The sequence below is a fragment of the Pelodiscus sinensis genome, chromosome 4 (genome assembly GCF_049634645.1).
Source record: "Pelodiscus sinensis isolate JC-2024 chromosome 4, ASM4963464v1, whole genome shotgun sequence".
NCBI lineage: Eukaryota > Metazoa > Chordata > Testudines > Trionychidae > Pelodiscus > Pelodiscus sinensis.
Window position 1 is genome coordinate 114,441,450 of NC_134714.1, and position 20,580 is coordinate 114,462,029.

The 20,580-nt window shown below is 44.9% G+C and overlaps 1 protein-coding gene across 1 annotated transcript in view; it reads left to right on the forward strand.

Annotated features, from left to right (window-relative positions):
* Positions 1 to 20,580, forward strand: part of OSBPL5 (oxysterol binding protein like 5) — a 251,378-nt gene extending 230,798 nt beyond the window's left edge. Inside the window, exons 16-22 of the mRNA XM_075928129.1 lie at positions 1,662 to 1,751; positions 6,932 to 7,068; positions 12,804 to 12,989; positions 13,671 to 13,809; positions 15,231 to 15,348; positions 16,554 to 16,656; positions 19,274 to 20,580. Of these exons, the coding sequence (XP_075784244.1) occupies positions 1,662 to 1,751; positions 6,932 to 7,068; positions 12,804 to 12,989; positions 13,671 to 13,809; positions 15,231 to 15,348; positions 16,554 to 16,656; positions 19,274 to 19,409 (909 nt within the window). The 3' untranslated portion in view covers positions 19,410 to 20,580. The remainder of the gene's footprint in view (positions 1 to 1,661; positions 1,752 to 6,931; positions 7,069 to 12,803; positions 12,990 to 13,670; positions 13,810 to 15,230; positions 15,349 to 16,553; positions 16,657 to 19,273) is intronic.

Genomic DNA, 20,580 nt, shown 5'->3' on the forward strand with positions numbered 1-20,580 from the left:
ATGCTGGGAAGTACTCTCCCAACTTCAGTGTAGACTTACCTGTAGGGCCATATTTTCAGATCCTGGCCTCTTATTTTTATTTGTGTTTGCAGTTTATGTCACCTGTGAAATCAAAATGTGCAGCTTGCAGGCAACACTGAGGACTCTGTAGGAATCCTAATAGAAGTGGCCATTCAGGAAGGATTAAAGGAGATGGCAGTGACTTGTCTCTTTTTGGGGACACTACAATCCCTTTTTAATAAGCATCCATTCATCTCTTATCCTAATGAGCAATCTCTTCCTAGCTACAAAGTAAATACTCTGTAGAGTTGTGGTGGCAACAGAATCTGCAAGGTGGTGTAGATCCCTTGGGCAGAGCTGGAGCATTGCTGTAGATTTCCGGAGAACTTGAATTCTTTAGAAATTCTCCCTGCAGGATTCTGCAGGGAAAGACAATGTTTTATTGTTTGCAACTTGTATTGGCAAAGCAACGCGACTGCTTCCTCCAATACCTTTTCAGCAGTGTGACTGCCGTTGTGTTTCAAATGAATCTTCCTATGGGGCTTGATGGCTTTGCATCAGACCTCTACATAAAACTATATTCCAAGAGCCATCTATAAATTAATGCTTATGACCCTGAAATGAGTCAGTGTGCACGTGTAGACTCTGCTGCCTTCGCTGGCTTAAAAACCATCTGTCATGGCTCAGATCTGGTTAGGGGAGGTCACTGTGATTTGCTTGTCAGATATTTTATCTATACTATATTGTGGCTATTTCTTACAGCCTTAGCCACATTTGCAATAAACTTGTGGTCAATTAAAGATGTGATCTGTAGCCTTGTTAATTTCGGTGCTTGCCAGTTTTCTGGTGGATCACATATGTTCATTCCTGCCTTACTAATTACCAAAGAATCCTTTTTCATAGATGATGCAGTAAAGAACAGTTTAAGGTATAAAATAATCCTGTGCAGCTCCAACTTGCAAACAGCTTTGAAAAGCAGCAGTCAGAACAGATGAAAAAATATCACTTGGTGATGGAACTTGAGCAGCTGTTCTATCTATTGCCTTCATTTCCTGTGTTAGCTGTGTGGAAGGTGAACGGAATTTCCTATTGTTCTAATAATCTCTGGAAATACCCTTTTGTAATACCCACATAAGCCTTGTCTACACTGAGATTTTGCTCCTACTATAACTGTTGGTGGCCAGACACTGGTATCATGTTGTGGTTCAAACCTCTGCTAGAAATGGGCAAAACTGCTGTTTGTATTGCTGCAGTATTACATCTGCTAGAAACAGAGCTTAAGCTTCACTATTGCAAACATACTTTTGAAGGCATTCACTCGGTCTGCACTAGGACTTTGCACTGGTGAAGCTAAATCAGTGTCTAGAAACCAATGGATAAAATTGGGGAAAATTACCAACACTGCATTGTTGAATGTTAAATAGGTGAAAGTTTATCCCTGTTCCCTTGTGTCTGCTGCAGAGACTTCAGTTTTAGAAGCAGATAGGATGGGGCACACTGCTAAAGGGTATAAATACCAAAATGCTTGCCTTTCCCCCATAACACTGGAGAGCTAGCAAGTTTTCAGCTCTGTTCTTACGTACTGTTTGTTGGTTGGTTCTCCTCCATTTTTTTCCAGACAGATTGTATTTTATAATGTATCTATATTTTTTCTTCAACAGCCCTTCTTCGGTGGCAGCACAAGCATTAATCAAATCTCTGGGAAGATTAAATCAGGAGAAGAAGTGTTAGCAAGCCTTGAAGGACACTGGGTAACAAATCTTAATTTGCACTGCTAACATATTTAAAAAAAAAAACCAGGGTCATGGGAAAGGGGGAGTGTTACAGCCTAAAAACTGGGAGCGTTTTGTTACCTTCTCATCTGAAATGGAACCTGTTTCCAATCTAACATCTCTGCTCAGTGGTGCCAACAGTCTCACCTGGTCCCTGGGCAAGGCATGGGGCCCTGCTTTGTGCCCCCAGAAGGGATGGGGCCTTGGGTGGAAGGGGCGGGGACAGGGTGGGCAGCTAGCCCTCAGTGCCACCTGGACTACGGCATACCTCCCCTCCCGCCCAGCCCCAGTGCTGCCCCAGAGCATGCCACGCACTGCTCCAGCAGTGATTTAAAGGGCCCGTGCTCTGGCTACTGTCACTGCTGCAGTAGCAGCACCTGGGAGCTCCGGACCCTTTCGTGTTGCCAGACTCCAGGGCAATTGCCCCCTTTTGCCCCGCTTCCCTGACTCTCCTTTACCCTTTAACATGGGGTTCAATGGGACATAAAAACACTGCTTCTGGCCTTTACAGCTCTGGCATCCTAGTCAGACTTAAGTGCAGGTACCTGTCTCTCCACTGGCATTTCTAGGAGCCAGTTGGAGTCTTTCCAGTGACTTCAGTGCACTTTGGACCCTGAGCTCAGGTCAGAGATATGGCATCAGACAAGTGCTGGCAAATTGCCAGCCCTACGCCAATCATGGTGGTTGTCTGGCCTCCATTACTAGAGTGCCTGGCTGCCTCACAATCTTTAATGCATTTATCTTCGCTACCTCCCTCTGAGGTAGAGCAGTGCTGTTATTCCCATTTCACAGATGGGGAACTGAGGAACACAGCCACTGACTTGGCAATGGCCACGCTGTAGTCTGTAAGGGAAGTGAATGCAGGTTTCCTGAGGCCTAAGCTAGCCTGCCAACTTCTGGGCTGTCTTTCCCCTTAGGTGCAATCTGAATATGTATTTGAAATGTAGTCAGAATGTAAACATCCTTTGCCATGGAGTTGGATGAATTTGTTCAATTCCAGCTCTAATCACTCCTGTGTGCGCCTCTGCAATTTGGAATAATGCTGGATTATAGATGACATTCTCCATGCTGTTTTCTGTGACTGCTGTAGATTACATTACATAATTCGGCCATGCCGCCCTTGAGTCTTAATGCTGTCCAGTTGCATGCTGCTTGGCTTCCTGCATTTGTCACTGGGTTTCATCAACCAGGAAACAATTTGCTCTTCACTTGCCTTTTGCAAGGCACAGTTTGCACAGTGTGTGGTATAAACTCCACTGCTTCAAAAGGGCAAAGCTGCAAGATGCTCTTTGGTTTTGGGAAATGTGTGCTTTGAAGGGAAGGGGGGAACAGAGGAGGGGTCTGTTGTTCAGAAAGTAAGAATTATCAGCCTGTTCTCTGAGCTCTGCTTGCTTTCCTCCAGCATCAAGCAAAATCTCAGTCCCTTGTCTATTCACCTCCTAATGTAAAAAAACTACTGCTGATTCCATGCGTAGGGAGCGCAATCCCCAGGGGACGAGGAGGGAAGCTGGGTCTAGCTCAAGAAGTAAATCCCAAAGCTTCCCTCAACTCTGTGGTATGATGCTGAGGGCTTCTGTGTGTACCTGTTATAAAGTGCATGCCTGTTTTTAATGGTTTTGTAGATATACATCTTATGAACTTGCCATTCACACTGTCAGAGCTTGGAGGAGGCAGATTCTACTGCTGGAGAGTACCTTGGGGATCTATTATCCTGCCTTTGGACTAACTCCTCTGTTCTTCCCCAGCCAGAGACCTGGCTCTTGCACTGAGATCTTTTCTCACCTGAGACGGGGTTGTAGAAAGAGTTAGGGCTCTGGGATGGAGTCTGCAGGTGGAAAGGAGGCAGGTGGACAGACAGTAATGGGTGAAATAACAATCCGTGATCTGAACGTGGTTTGGACAATATATACACCATGTGCTGATGGCTGAATGGCAACCACGTTCATGCTGTTCAGCATATGCAATAAATATGTAATTCACTCCAGCCTGGTGGATGTCACTCTGTTCACTATATGCTGTGTAAATTGCCAGTCTGGATCATTTTGTTTGACATGCCCACGAAAGTTTATGCTCCAATAAATCTGTTAGTCTATGAGGTGCCATGGGACTTCTCGTTGTTTATGCAGATTCAGACTAACACGGCTACCCCTCTGATTCTTGGTTTGAAGTGTTGCTTTGTCTGTAAGCAGGCCCATGAAGTCACTTTGTTAGGCAGAGATACTAAGACATCACCTAATCAACCTTTAAATAGGGATTTCAGGGGGTAGCAGAGTTAGTCTGTTAGGGTATGTCTACACTACAGCACTAATTTGAACTAACTTAATTCGAATTAGTTAATTCAAAATAAGCTAATTCGAATTAGTGCATCTAGATCTAAAAACTAATTCGAATTAGTGTTTTGCTAATTCGAATTAGTATGTCCACATTGAGTGGACCCTGAACCGAAGTTAAGGATGGCCGGAACCAGTGCCAGCAGGGCATCAGGTTAGGACTTAGGGTGTGGAGCTGCTGTCTCAGGCTAGCTGAGGTCTGTGCTTAAAGGGACCTGACTCCCACCCCGGACAGACAGTTCTCAGGGTTCCCCGCTTGCTTGTCTACCTTGATGAGGGACAGCAAAGCAATCCTATCTTGGAGTGCCCTGAGTGCCCACACTCGGTACATCACAGCACTCGGCCATCTGCCTGGCTGCACTTGCCACAGGCTGCCACCCAAGGAGGTCAATCGGGGGGCTGTCAGGATCCAGGAGGCCCTGCAGGAGAGCTTCCACCCCGAGGAGCCTGCAGAGCCACCCCAGTCCTCCCCATCGGGGGCTCATGCCCCATTCCTCCCTCACCTCCTTCCACTTGCTCCTCCCTAGCCCCCCTTCCTGATGTAAAAAATAAAGGACACGTGTGTTCAAAAATAGAAACTCTCTTTATTTAACAAAACTGGAGGGGGGTGGATTAACCTCTGGGGAGACTGGGAAAAGGAGGTGGGAGAGGGGAGGGGGAAACCAGGGGAAGAAGTAGGAGGGGAAGTATAAAACTATGGTATGTCATATCTTCAGTACTGTATACAGATTTGGTCTCCTCACCTCAAAAAAGATATTTTGGCCTTGGAAAGGGTTCAGAAAAGGGCAACTAAAATGATTAGGGGTTTGGAACAGATCCCATATGAAGAGAGGCTAAAGAGACTGGGATTTTTCAGCTTAGAAAAGAGGAGACTGAGGGGGGATATGATAGAGGTCTATAAAATCATGAGTTGTGTGGAGGGGGTGAATAAAGAAAAGTTCTTCATTAGTTCCCATAATAGGAGGACTAGAGGACACCAAATGAAATGAATGGACAGCAGGTTTAAAACTAATAAAAGAAAGTTCTTCTTCATACAGCACATAGTCAACCTGTGGAACTCCTTGCCACAGGAGGCTGTGAAGGCTAGAACTATAACAGAGTTTAAAGAGAAGTTAGATATGTTCATGGAGGTTGGGTCCATAGAGAGCTATTAGCCAGGGGGTAGGAACGGTGTCCCTGGCCTCTGTTTGTGGAAGGTTGGAGATGGATGGCATGAGACAAATCACTTGGTCATTGTCTTCGGTCCATCCCCTCTGGGGTACCTGGTGCTGGCTGCTGTTGGCAGACAGGCTACTGGGCTAGATGGACCTTTGGTCTGACCCAGTACGGCCGTTCTTATGTTCTAAGCTCAGGACTCACTGAACCAACTTGATTTTCATGCAAACCTGCTCCTGGGTTCGCATGTGGCCTTTGGTGGCCAGGCTGGCAGCAATCCTGCCCTAGATGGCTGCATTCCTGTGCCTAGTGCAGAGGTCGTGGACATTGGAGGCCTCCCCCCAAACCTCGATGAGGTCCACAATCTCCACACTAGACCAGGCGGGCACCCGCCTCTTGCGGCCCCAGTCAGGCTCCTGGGAGCCACCAGCCTGGTCCTGGGAAGAGGCGGAGGGCTGGGTGGCAATGGATGGCTGGCACATGCCGTGCCAGGTGCAGGGTCTGCTGGCTGGGTGCTTTAAGGACTCCGGGGCTGGGAGGGGAGCAGAAAAGTTTCCCTGGTTTGGCCCAGAGTGGCCACCAGGGCAACCTGGGAAGGGCTAGCCTCCAACTAGTTTGAATTAAGTGGCTACACAGCCCTTAATTCGAACTAGGCGTTACTCCTCGTAGAATGAGGTTTACCTAGTTCGAATTAAGCGCTCCGCTAGTTCGATTTCAATTCGAACTAGCGGTTTGTCTGTGTAGCCCCTATTAAAGTTAATTTGAACTAACGGCTGTTAGTTCGAATTAACTTTGTAGTGTAGACATACCCTTACAGAAAAAAACAACAAATGGTCTGGTAGCACTAAGTAGGGGAGTAGTTAGTTGCCAAATCCATTGAGATGTTGATGTGATGGAGCTGAGTGCCCCTTTGCCATGGGACATCTCCCATTTCTATGGACATAGCAGTGTCAGGTTTTGTAGTCTCTGCTTTTCCTGGGGTTTCAGCTGTAATGGTGGGGGATGGGAGGAGAAAGAGCTGGTAAGAAGGGAGACAAAGTTACTTAATGTTGAGCTTTGGCTCCAGCAGTTGTGCTTGAAATAGTCTTGTGCAGAGAAACACATGGTCAGCAGCTAGACAGCAGCAGTTCCTTCTTTTTTGCCTTCTGATAAACTTGTCCAGTGTTTATTTTCAGTGAGCTTCCTCCTCCTCTTGGATTATTTTCAGAAAGCATTTAGGCCAGGTCTACACTAGGCCCTGTAGGCTGGGTTAAAGTATGTAGCTCCCGCTACGTAAAATACATAGCTGGAGTCTGCTTACCTTAAGCTGAGCTTGGCGCCATCTTCACAGTGGGAGGCCAATGGGAGCAAACGCTCCCATCCATTTCCCTTACTCCCATCAGCTTCCCTTATCCCCACAAATCAAGAACTACCAGTGTCGACTGGGGACACCCTCAGCGTTCAATTTAGCAGGTCCTTGCTAGACCTGCTAAATCGAATACCAGAAGATCGATCTCTGATGCGATTAGTATAGACATGGTCTTAGTGGCACTGTCTGGAAATGGGGAGGGAAATGACCTTTGAGTTAACTCCTGCTCCCTAGCCTGGCACCAACCTTCTGCCTGAGTTTCCCCAGGGTTGTTTCTCCATGTGTTCCTGCAGTCGCTGAATCTTGCCTTTCATTCTTTCTCTCAGGATGGGGAAGTGAATATAACTGACCTGAAAAATGGGAACACTGAAATATTCTGGAACCCAACCAGTGAAGTGCGGCGGCAAAGACTGAAACGCCACATTGTGCTATTTGAAGAGCAAACAGACTTTGAATCGGAGAGGTGGGTAGGTTGCTGGAAACCAGCCAACTGAGCTTCCTGCTAGTCTTCAGTCAGCTGGAACTAAATAGAAACACACTCCAGAGGGCCTTGAGACCCCAGCATGATACTGGAAGGATTGTAGCCTTGCTGAACCTGTGCATGTTGTCTTTTGTTCCTTGTGTATTAGCAATGATGTATTATTTCCAAGGTGTATTAATGATAGCACTACCAAGACTTGGGTTTCAGGAATGACAGAGGCCGCTCTTTTGTGAAGCAAAATAAGATCACTTTTCAGGACTCTAGAGAACATGAAAAGAAATCTGTTCTAACCTCTGGAATTGAATACCAAGGCAGGGCCAGCCTTACCCATACACAGAATATGTACCTGTTTAGGGCATCCAAAAATTTGGGGCACCACTGGGTATGGGTAAGGTTGGCCCTGTTCTGTGACTTTACTAGATTCTTTCAGGAAGAAGCAAATTTAAAAGTGAAAGCCTGCCAGATCTATTTAACAGGCATTGGCCAATCCCAGGTAAATATTGTTAGTTTCTGACTGTGCTGTGTCAGTCTACAGGACCTTTGTTTAAAATCTGTTTCAAAAATATTTCATTTGTGTGTTGCTGAAGATTATAAAATCACATCTCTAAATTATCCTCCTCCCTATGCCCCCAGACTGCCATCGGGCATAATGGCACCAATTTCATAGTATTGTATAGCGTCTCATAAATCCTGTGCCCAGGGATATGATAGATTATTCATCTGAAGTGCTTTTAATCAAGTCTGAATATCTATTTTTAAAAGTGCTGTGCTTCAACCGCACATTGCTAAACTAGAGCTAGGAATTGCTGGCCTCCTGCATAACACAAGCCATAGAATTTCGCCCAGACGGCAGGATCACAATGGCCCCTTCTGGCTTAGAAAATCTTAAAGACAAAAGAAGCTTAAGCCCCAAAATCATCAATTGATCTCCACTGATGTGGGCACCATTTTTACATGAAAAACCCAACATTTTACATGCTGATCAGGAAACTGCCTACCTGAATTACACATGCAAATATTCCTCTGCATACATAAATATAGGGGCTACATACAAATGAATGCGCCTATACACATTGCAGGAAAGTCAGGAAATGCCACCTGGAAATCTAGGCCTGCATTCCAATGGAATATCTGTGGAATGAAACTACTTTACAAATAAGGTCCACATGTGCAGCCTATATGTAGTGCCATAAATACTGAATAAATAAAGCTGACCTCAAAAGTACATACACCTTAAAAAATATCATTGTTAAAGATAATTGACCTGCCCCCCAAAATAAAGAAAATATCTCAGAATTTGGGGTAAATAGATTGTACTTTTTATTTATCAAGCTATCGCTGAAGTTGCTTACCTGGCTGACTCCCTGCAGCATGCCAAAAGCTAATCTGTACAACACATTGTATTTGGGGGCAGCAGAAATGGCGGTATTGGTAATGGCTGCATGAACGAATTACAGTTTAACTTTAAGAGAGCTATTAATCCCCCAGCCCTGAATATCACCTGCCCATGAGTAAGCGTTGCAGACCATGAAGCGTGTGCTGTTATGCAGCGGAGTATGAAAAGCTTCAGATTGTGCAGATTCTGCACAGCTCTCTGAGGGAATGAAGAAAACTGGCCTTGTCTCACATTATTTGCTTTTCCTGCTGCTTCTGAGCATCAGAATAAAGGTGCTAAGGCCCAGCTGTGCAAAGCTATTTAGGTGTTGCTGTGCCTGTTAGTGCAAGTTAGACTCCTAGGAGCCTATATCTTTTCCTAAAATGAGACTGAGGCTCCCAAATCAGTGAGGCAATGCTGAGCACACTGGTGCCTAAATAGCTTTACAAATCTGGGCCGAACTCTTCACTACGTTACACCAGTAAGATGCTGGTGTGGCAGAGTGGAGATAAAGTGGAGTGGTCCAAAGACTAATTTTTGCAACAAAGCAAAAGGCTGAGACTAATCCCATCTATTGTTGTTCATTGCTTATTTATATTCTAGTGGGGCCTAGAGGCCCCATTGTCCTGTACAAATGCAGAGTGAGAGAGGTCCTCCACAAAAGTCACAAGGTGAAATGATTTGCCCAAGGTTGCACAGCAGCTTAGTAGCTGAACCAGAAGTAAAACCCGATCTTCTCACTCGTAGCTCAGTACTCTACCCACTAGACTCTGCTGCCTTCCTTTGCCTGCTGTTTTCTATAGGGTTGCCAGATGATCTTCCAAAAAATTCCAGACACGCGGTATTTTTTGGTCGAGCCAAAAAAAAAAAAAAAAAGATAATAAGCCCCAGAGCAGCAATCGCAACCCCATCTCCCAGCTGGGATTCCCAGGTGGGGAAGCGGGGCCACGATGGGTTCTGGGAGCCTGTGATTGCGCAGAAGCATGGCAGGGGTGGGGGGAGTGGCTGAGAATCCCCCTCCACCCCCCCCCCACCACTCTCCATGCCCCTGCCAGGCTTCTGCGCAATCACAGGCTCCTAGCGCTGATCGTGGCCCCGCCTTCCAGCTGCTCCCCCTGCCCACGCCAGGCTTCTGTCTGGTGCGCAGCCAGAAAGATCAGAGAATACCAGACAGTGCACATGTCTGGTATGCTCTGATTTTTTTTATACTGGACAAAGAGCACAAATACCGGACTGTCCGTTGAATACCGGACACCTGGCAACCCTAGTTCTCTACAATGACTGAAATAGACTCCCTAACAAAAAAAACAAGGTAAATGGTACAGCTGCTCGCTTCTCCACTGGTGTGATTCCCTGCTCTTTGTGCTCTAAACACCATTTTTACTGTGATCTCTCTGCCTGGTTCAGCTCCGACTCTGAAGTGAGTAGAGTAGACAGTCTTCCCGGTAGCAGGTTCTAAAAAGCTGGAGGCTCTCCAGCTTCTCACAGACTTACTGGGACAAGGGTAATGGTGGCTTTGTGCTAAAATAAATGCCATCTTCCCATCTCAGCTGCTGGGCACCCTAGGATACAAGGAGCTTTTGATGTGTAACCCAGCAAGAGCAATGCAACTTGTGCTTCTGGTTACTCTGAGGAACGCTTCTAGGCTCATTGGAAAAATTACAGTGCAAATGTTCTGTACAAATGAGCAGCCCACCCCAGCACCTCTTCCTGGCCAGAGGCAAATGAAAACTAGATTACAGAGGGTGAAACCCAGGTGCTGGGTTGCCTGTGATAGGCAGAAGGGTCCCATGGATGAAACACTATGCTGGGACATTGGAGTCCTGTATTCATTTTCCCTCGCTGTGCCCCCAACCCTTTGTCTTGTCCACGTAGACTGAGCTCTGTGGGACAGGTACTGTCTCTTCCTAAATGTTGTATACAGCACCGAGCTCACAGAGGACCCCAGCAAAAGCCCTGATGCACCAAAACCTTGAGGACGCTCAGAGAGCGTTTGTTGTTCTCGCTATAGTTTAACTAATCTGATGCAAACCCATCAATCCCCTGGGAGGGCCCTTGGAATCCAGCTACCTCTGGCAGACAGACAACTGACAGCTGCTGTGTGTTGCGCTGTCTCTGGTCTAGCCTCAGGGTTCAGATCCCAAGCAGTCTGCCTTGTCTTCCCCCTCTTGTCCACTGCATACAAAGTGTGCACACATCTTCCTTCTGAGGATATGTCATCACTGCAGAGTTTTTTCAGAAAAACAGGTTTTTTTCCGAAAAACTTCACTTACGTCCACACTGCAATCGTGTTCTTTTGAAAAAAATCAAAAGAACAGAGGGGTTTTTCCAACATTGGTATACCTCTTTCTACGAGGAAGAAGCCTTTTTCTGAAAGAGCTCTTTCGGAAAAAGGCTTGTGTGCACGGAGAAGAGGGAGTGCTTTTGCAAGAAGAGGAAAGAGGAAAAAGCACAGGTGCCCTGGTGGCCAATTACAGCTTACATGTGAGATAGCGTCCACACTGAATGGATGCTATCTTTTGAAAAAGCAGATGACTTTTTCGATGTGCTTTCACAGTGTGGACGCGCTCTTTTGGAAGAAGTGTTTTCAGAAGATCTCTTCCAGATAAGCTTCTCCTGAAAGAAGTCTGCAGTCTAAACATAGCTCGATTGTCTGAAAAAGGTCATGTGAACTGCACATCAAGCAACAAACAGAAAACTCAATGCTCTGCAGAGCTGTCTGATTTAGGTGTTGAGTGTGCCATCACATCTGTGTTCCTGAGGACAGTTCTGTAGCACAGAGGCAGTTTCATTTGAGGATCTTGGGGGTGTGGAGGAGGGGTTGCAAACATAAATTATAGCACTCCCTCAGTTTCAAATAGACTCCTTTCAGAACTTGAGGCCCTGTCTATACTAGAAAGTTTGCTGACAGCTCTTTGCTAGCTTACAGCTGCCACCACTGCTGAAAGGATAGCGTGCTTGAATGGTTGGTTGCTTTTGCTGGTGTTGCATGTACTCAGGGCTAGAGTTTGTGTTAATAAAAATCACACTGAACAATGGTAGCTTCACCTATTGCACTTACTTTGGAATCCTCTAAGGCCAATTTTTGTGGTTGTGGAATCACTTTCTTGCATGTGATTTTTTTTTTTAACTTTCCCTCCCCAGATGCTATATGATAGACCCACATACAGAGGAAATCATGAAAGGCTGATCACTAGATTATTCCCTGCCATTTCTGGATGGCTAAATTGGCCAGACTGTAGTCTGTCTCTCAGGAGTGTTTTAAGTCTTATTCAGCACTTTACTAATGTTTGCTTAAAGCTTACAGTGCAGCATAATTATTTATTAGATTCTGGTGGAAAGGAAAGTCCAGTTTGACTAGTGCTTCCAAGGTGAAGGGAATAAGGAAGGAGGGGGAAGTCAATGAAGCATCAAGAGTTAAATCTTAGTAGAAGCCTTGTAGCACAGGATGCATGCAGTTGGGTGCCTACATTTGTGCCTTCAGTCTATGGTGTATGCAAGTGCAAATCAGCCTACTGATATATTTAATTCATTATTTGGACCATCTAAATAGCCTTTTTCATGTGCAAATACCCAAATTGTACATATAACTGCAGGTATTTCGTGCATTTTTCCCCAAATGGACTGCTAGAATTTAGCCCTGGTTATGACTCCAGTCTCTACCTCCTAGGCTTTAAATGGTTAATAGGGCCAGATCAACAAAGGCTTTCCTTTGACCACCATTTAAACTTACTACTGGCCCCAGACAGCTATGTACTATTGTCTTGCTATTCCTCTTCCAACGGGAAGTATAAGGAGCACTTCAAATCCTGCAAAGATGGCTAGTTGTTGAGATGATCATTATATACTGGATTCTTCTTCATCCTCTTGATAAAAATCAATGTAAAGCCAAAGCTCAGGCTGACTAAACCTATCATAATTCTCCTAGTACAGGGGTGGCCAACCCATTTAACAGAGAGAGCCAAAATAGCGGCAGAAAAAATGTGAAGAGCCGCACCAGAATTGTCAAGAAAAAACAAAAAAATAAAAACAAAATTTTTTTTAAAGGAGGCTGCCCCTTTAAAATAGCCGCCATCTTGGGCACCATTTTTAAACCCCCACAACTCTGACCTGGTAAGCACAGGGAAGCTGGAAGTTGGAGGGGGAGCCATTTAGGGGGGCGCAGGAGCGGCTTTGCAAGCCGCACTTTTGGGGGTCGAGTTGTATGCAGCTCGCGAGCCATGGGTTGGCCATGGCTGTCCTAGTACATCACGGTGAACTAGACACACATTTTCTAAGGCCCCAACGATCTGAGTATGGTGCTGGTTTTGAAGCAGTTGTATTTGATTCTGTTTATTTCTAGACTTTGGCAGCATGTAACAAGTGCAATAAACAAAGGAGATCAACACCAGGCCACTCAGGAGAAATTTCTATTGGAAGAAGAGCAGAGGAACACTTCACGGGAGCGGAAGGAGAATGGCACGGAGTGGAAGCCGCTGCTCTTCCGACACGATGCCGCTACCAACGAATGGCGCTACAGATATGAAGAGTGAGTGACTTGAAGCATGTATGGCTATGTGTGTGGCTATAACTGGTTAAGCACAGATACTGCCTCTTGGGTTCCAGCAGAAATGCAAGGTGCTTTGTATGTACATCATACACTGACCTGTTGCATTGATGCCTGAGATCACTTGACCTGTCCTTGACCAGACTGCAATTTCCCAGCACTATGGCCAGGCAACCCTCCCACTGAATTCTCCCTGGTGCTTACTCGAATGTGCAGTCATTAAAATGAAAAGAGGAGACCAAGAGGAGAATCTCCTGGGTATTTTTACAAATCAAGGCCAGACCAGTAGGGACAAGAAGGTGCGTTACGCGGAGGTTCAGCAGCCTGTGTGATCTGACTGAGTTGTCAGTCTCAGCTCAGTTTCCTGAAGACCCATCTGTATTGCAAAACCTTTGCTGCAGTTTTTCATGAGCATCCTTGGCAAAGAGACCAAGGATGCTAAGAACCTGAAGCCTTCCCTGCCCTCAGTTTGTTACCTCTCTCTCTGGCTCAGGGTTTGAGACATTCAGGTGGGCCAGAATGGAAGTAATTTATGTTCATAAAATCTTATTTGGTTCTGTGGGTGCATCTGTTAAGCCGGTGGCTGACTATTTGCTCCTGTTTGGAATTCATGCATAACCTGCTGTGGGTCTGTGTTTTTATACTTTCTTTTTGCTTCCAAAGTTTAAGGCCCTGGGACCCTTTAAATGACATTGCCCAGTTTGAGAAAGATGGGGTACTTCAAACCATGGAGAGATGCCTATCCACAAGGATGTCATCCCACAAAACCATGTGTATAAACAACCAAGTTATACGACACAAGGTAACCAGCACTCTACTAGAAAGCCTCTCTTTGAGAAGTATTTTACATAGCATCTTTCTTCAGATGTGTCTTTGATCAAGTGCTAAGCTCTGATTTGCCATGTTTTCTTAGACACAGTAAAATCTAAGGGCTGCCGCTGATGTTAGAGGGTTATTTCTCTAGTTGTGTACTTTGCTTCTGATATTTCCCCGGTGCCTACTTCAGATACTAATCTGCTAATATTTTTTTTGGTAGGAGGCTGGCTGGCTGGCTGAGTTCCTGTTTGAAGGATCATTGTAATTGTGCTGAGATTTGTTGTAATACTAATTACGTGCTAGGACACCTAGAGCTTTGTATAAGCAACACTTATTTAAATCTTAAAATAAAATCAGAGTCCTTGATTAATTAACACTGTGATTTTTTTGTTAGATAATATCTTCCCTTGTACAATTTTTTACATTCTTTGATTCTTATGTTGGGTTGTGATGGTGAGAGGGGTTGAGCTGAACTTTACTGCTCAATATTTATCAAGCACGTCATTAGGCTAGATGTAATCTAGGGGTTTGAGCAGAGGTATACAAATTCTATTCCTGATTCTGTCATTTGCTTCCTTCTGGGCATTTCTGATCCACTTTCCACAATATCTACCTGTCTGCTGCTTTTGTTATTTATGCTTCGTAAAGTGCTTCTGAAATGAGGAGCGCTTTATAGAAGGGCTAAATACTAGTTAGAAATAGCCCACACCAAAACCTGAACCTGGATCCGAATACACAACACACACCTTTTTAAAATGGCCTGATCCTGAACGTTTGGGGAAGTTTAGCTTTGGATCTGGATTTCAAACTCCAGTTTCTCTGCTGTTTGGATATATAGCTTTGGTACTCCCTGTCTAGAGAAATGGGGAAGAATTTTCAAAAGTGCATAAAGGAAATAAGAACACAAGTATCTGTGACTCCTAATGGAGTCTGGTAGGGAAAAATCTCTTTGGTGCCTTTGAAAATCTGTCTCCTGAAATTCAGATCCAGGTAGGTCTAGGATGTTGGTCTGGATCTGTCTGGATTATGCACTAGAAGCATGATTCAGAGCCACCAAGAGAAGCACAAAATCTAGCAGGCCAAGTTCTTCCCTGGTAAGAGCCTGTTGAAGTTTTACTGGGAGATGATTATAGCCCACTGGAGTTTATGGTTCTTAGCTTAAAAATCTTAGCTTCTGAACATTGTTGTTGGGGGGGGGGGGGGGGGCAGGGGTGTCTAAATCAGATCTTCAGAATCTGATTTGGAGTGGTGCTGAACAGGTGTTCTGTTCAGCCATTTTTCCCCCCCTCCCATGATCAATCCTTTAGGTTCCAGAGGACTTTCCCTACCAGACTGGCTAACAACTCATCAAACTTTTGCACATCAAGTTTTTGACAGTGTTCCTCTTATTGATTTCCATTTATTTAGAGATCTGCACAAGACTGCAGGCATCGCAAAACCAGTGACCAACCATCCAACCACAGCCAGAACACTGAGAGCAGCTGTTCAACACCAGAGTCGGTGCAGGAGCTGTCGGACGATGACGGCAAGTACTTGGCAAATATTGTGCCAGATTTTAATACCCTAGCTCAAATGTAGCATCTTGTTCCTTTGTTGATTTCATTAAAGTAGCTTGAGGAGCTAACTTACTTCCTAGTCTGATTACAGGTGTTGGAATATGGCTCATTGATTTCCTTTGATGCTGTTTTACTGCTACTGTAAAATACTTCTCACTCGTCATTTGTGTCTTCTCTTTCCATCCCTGTTACTAGGATCACACATGTCCATGACAGGCTGTACTGTCCCGAGGGCTTCCCAAGGACTGACTTAGCAATATCCATCATTTCCAGAATGAAACATTGTGGAAAAATGTGCACTGTGGCAGTTCTATAGCACTTAATTTAAAGAGAGAGCAGGCCAACTTTTCCTCTACTTTCCCCTGCACATCCCCCACTGATATGTTTTCTTGAAGGGGATAGCAAGGTACCCTTGAATGTGTAAGGGTATGTCTACACTTGCACCCTTTTTCGAGAGAGGGATGCAAATGAAGCCAGGATTTAAATATCCTGTGCTTAATTTGCATATTCACGTTATGGCGCTATTTTGAAATAGTGCTATTTTGAAAAAAGAAACGCAATCTAGACGCAGTTATTCCAAAAGAAAACCCTTTTCTCAAAATAACCCTTATTCTTCATACAATGAGGTTTATCAGTTGTTTCGAGAGAAGGGTTTTCTCTTGAAATAACCGCGTCTTAACAGCGTCTGTTATTTCAAAATAGTGCTATTTCCGAATAGCACCATAAAGCGCAAATATGCAAATGAAGTGCGGGTTATTTAAACCCTGGCTTCATTTGCAATTTTGAATGTCTTCATTTGCATCCCTCTCTGAAAGGAGGGTGCAAGTATAGACATACCCTTAAGAGCACGAGGGTTGCAAACCACTATATAGTTGTGCTCACCCTGAAAAGAAGGAAGCTGGGGATATTGGCGGGGGGAAAGGGGGTCTTCTGTATGTGGAGAGGATACCAATTTGATTTCAGATCAGCCTCATGCCTGGGCTTGGTTTTCATGATAAATTCCACTCCACATTAAGTTCCATGTTAGTGGTGCCCTTTTTTGTTTTTAAGTGCTTCATTGCATACAGCTGCTCACATGCAAAAAAAAAAAAAAAATCCTCCAGCAAGTATCAGATCTTCACCATCACCAGAGATATGTGGTAAATCTGGTAAACCATTCAATGTTTTGCTGCAGGTTTTGAAAGTCCATGTACTCGGTGTGGAAAGGAAATGAATCACTTGAAGGAAATCCACATGACTGTCTTATCCCTACAGAGAGCCCAGCAGGACATACACAGGTAGTGATTTGCATTTGTTAGCACCATGATCTCGAGAGGACAAAAAATAACCTCTAGTATTTAACTCCTCTGAGCCATATTAAGTCAGGGGGGATGCAGTTTCAAGGTACAACATAAGTATTGTATTAAAATATAGAAAAGGTTGACAAGCCTTTACATAAAACAGTGAGAGTATCTTATGAGAGCATTACAGAGCTTTCAGCTCTTAAAGTTATAGCATGGGTGCAGATATCTGGGAAGCTAGCCAGAATGCTGGCTAGAAATCTGATTGCTAGGTGGCCACAGAAGGCCCTATTTGTCAAGGAACTCAACATGCCTACAGCTGACTTGCACCTCTGGATAGGGATAAAGCCACATAGATGCTCTGCTTTTGCTTTCAGTGTTTGACAGCCTTGGTCATTTCAGGAGAAAGAATCAGAGGCCCAAGGGCCTGTAATTGAGTCTTGGGAGAGTCAGCTCATGCTTGAGTAAAGTCTCCATTTTATATCATGTCTGGCAATCACTCCTGGTTCCTGCACTGGCAAACTGGAGCTGAACCTTCTGAAATGGTGGCAGTCTCTGCAGGGGTCCATTACTCTGACTCTTCTTGGGTCAGAGTGTTGCCACCCCATTCTTGCAGGAGTATTAGAAAGTGCAATCCCTGTGGGAGCTCCGGTCATTCTCCTGTGTGGCATGGATTGATCCTCTGACCAATAAAATCCATTGTAAAATTCCTATTGACTTCATTGGGACAGGGACAAGTGCTAGGTCAGGCAAGTATGAGTGCAAAGTGGGTTGGGTCATAGGCACCAACTTTGTGGGTGCTCGGCACACACTGGAAGCACTTTATATCAGTGCCTCCTGCTTGCTGCGATCAGCTGTTTAGCAGCATTCCGAACAAGCTGGGAAGGAGGGGGAGGAGCAGGGTTAGGAAGAGGTGGGGGAGGGGTGGAACCGCGCAGGGTGGGAAGAGGCTGGTTGGAGGTGGAAGCTTGGGAGGAGTCGGGGAGTGGGAGTGAGCACCCCTCAGGAACTGGGGAAGTTGGTGCCTCTGGGTGGGGCCATGACATGGTTGTCATGGAGGGTGGTGCCTATTGACATGCTGTCAGGGAGCCAGCTCCTGCATTCAGGGGAGGCCAGGGAATGTGATTGTGTCTGTATGGAGGGGGAGGGAGGGTGGAGAGGACGATGCAAGAATGAGGAGATGTCTTGTGCCCTTCAGAGCCTCATTCAATCTGGCTTTGCAGGCTGATTCTGTCCCATCAGAATGGTTCTAAACAGTACTGATCAGAGGGAGAAGTTAGGGTTGCCAGGTGTCTGGTTTTTGCCCGGACAGTCGGGTATTTGTGTCCCCTGTCCAGTTTAAAAAAAAAACTGGGGGGGAGTGGGGAGCATGGGATTTAAAGGCACAATGACTCTTTTTTTTCTCTCAATTTTTTTTGGTGAAAGTATCTGGCAACCCTAGGAGAAGAGTGAGGGTTAGTGGCAATGCAGGCACTCTTTGGGAAGCTAATTCCATTGTAGGCTGTTTGACAGGACTAGTAAAGATTTTTCCAATGGCAATATTCCTCCTGATGACTTTGGAAAGCTAACAAGTTTGTTTAGGCTTGAATAAAATGCAGCAGATTGTTATTTCAGAAGATAAGGCCAAGAAACCTGTTCTTCCCTAGAATTAATAAATCCTGGCATGTGCACAGAATTTATTGTCTTACAGTCAGTTGGCAATTCCTGAATTTTGCACTTCACTCTGATCTATGCTGCCTTTCTGACATCTAGTACAAATTTTTCAAGCAATTTGGCCACAGATGAGGGTACTGAGTCTCAGAAGTGCTCAGCTCAGGGCCGGCCCACAACATTTTGGCAGCTGAGGAGGGGAGCTCAAATGATGCCCCCATGCTCCCTTGCTTGGGCCAAAACTTTGAAAGGTCTTGATACTCTGGGTCCTGGTGGCACCTCCCCCACACACACACACAGTCTGGCACCTGAGGCAACCGCCTCAGTTCGCCTCATGGTAAAGCCAGCCCTGGCTCAGCAGTCCCCGATCTGTGAGAAGGCCAGATTTCCTGAAAAATCCTGCACTCATCACGCTGAAATGGCTTGAAAATCCAGACATTTATTTGGGTGCCCAAACTAGTCATGGGCTGTCCTACAATCAGAGCTGGATTTTCCAGGTCCTAATGCCTTCTGAAAATTGTATTCCTACTGTTTGTTGCATGAAAATCAACCCTTTTATAATAATTGTTTGTATTGCAAGTAGCACCAAGAGACCCTAATCATAGTAATCAATATCGGGGCTTCATTGTTCTGGGTTCTTCGCATACACATAGTGAGGCAATATCTGTCTCAAAGGTTTTATAGTTTATAAAAGGTAGACAAGGGATAAAAGACAGGACATATTTATATTATTCCCTGGTTAAAAGAGAAAAACTTGTGGGCCTGATCTTGTACTCATCAAAACAGGCTTCTAAATTTAAGTCACAGGGAGTTTTATCTGTGTAGGATCTCCAGGACTGGGAATGGTAGCTGTGTGTTTATCTGTGTCTGGGACTGGGTGGGTGGCGGGAGGGACAGGGAGAAGAATATCTATCTGTAAAATTCTTTCCTAGATGCAAATGACTTTTATTCCTTGTTGTTTCAGAAACCTCACTGCTCTGAACAAAAAATCTTTCTACAGGAGGACCGCTTCTGAAAACCTCCTCCTGGACTCTCGCTGTTGGTTTCTCATTTGCGTCTTTCTTACGTGTCAGCTGTTCATTAATTATGTCTTCAAATAAAAGCACTACGTTTGGCAGCAATAAAAGTTACTGGCTGCAGGAGGGGGACACTCGCGCAAGGAGCCCATTGAGGCACCAAGCACTTTAAAACCAACACAGCAGAGATGGACAAAAGAGACGGGCTAAAAAGGGACCCAGGGAACCAACCTTGTTTAGTTCCTTCAGATTGTCATTTGCCTTTTTACGTGTACATCTTCAAGGACCTCTTTACCTGTACGGGCCTTAATGCTAAAGCCAAATGTAGCTTTAACTGTGCAGTTTATTTTCTATGTCTCATCATTTTCTGATACAATCAATAATTACCAAGCAGTATTGGTGCCCCAATAATGATGAACATCCACATGGCTTTAGAATGGTTCCATTGGATTGTTTTCTAGCTCTAAAGGTTGGGGAGGTGGGAAGGATTCTTACTGTCAATTTTCAAGATGTTTATTGGTCTCATTCAGTTATGCGAGGGGACCCCCGGACGATGGTCCAAAACTCCAGCCACTTGGTTTTCGGTCACCGTTTCTCTTAGGATTTTGCTGTTGACACACACACAGATGGACTTGAGAATGTGCATCACTCTACACTGCACAGATTGTAAATATGCACAATTTCCTAGAGTTGCCACTCTTATGAAATGGGAATCATTCAGTACACAGAGCTGATTAGGTCCTGAACTAGATCCACTGAGTCAAATGTCAGACATGCTTGTTTATAAATCCTGGTGACTTTTTCTTGGCAATGTGGCTGTTTTTTATATTATAATAACACAAGAGTTGTATAGAATTCCTCTGAAATTGCCCATTGCCCCATATGAGGGAGCAAGTTTGTGTGTTTGATTGTAGGCACATCTCAGTAAAGGTCAGGAAGGGTAAGGGCTTTGCCACTGCATTGTTAACCCTGTTAATAGTCTTCCTATTTTACACCATTTTTAAAAAAAATTTGCAATATTCTCTATAGACGGCAGTCAGTACTAAGCCTTTCTTGTCTGGCCTGAAGTAGCTCTGAGTGGTAAGTACTGCTATATATACAGCCTTAAAATACTTAGTGGTGGTGCCAGACTGGCCAACTTCAAATGTAAATGTTTCCAAATTTTTAACTACGTTCCTTGTCATGTTCCCCAGTTAAGGGAACCTGTTTGTGCTTGATATGTTGAAATAAAATTACACAGAACTTTCCATGACAA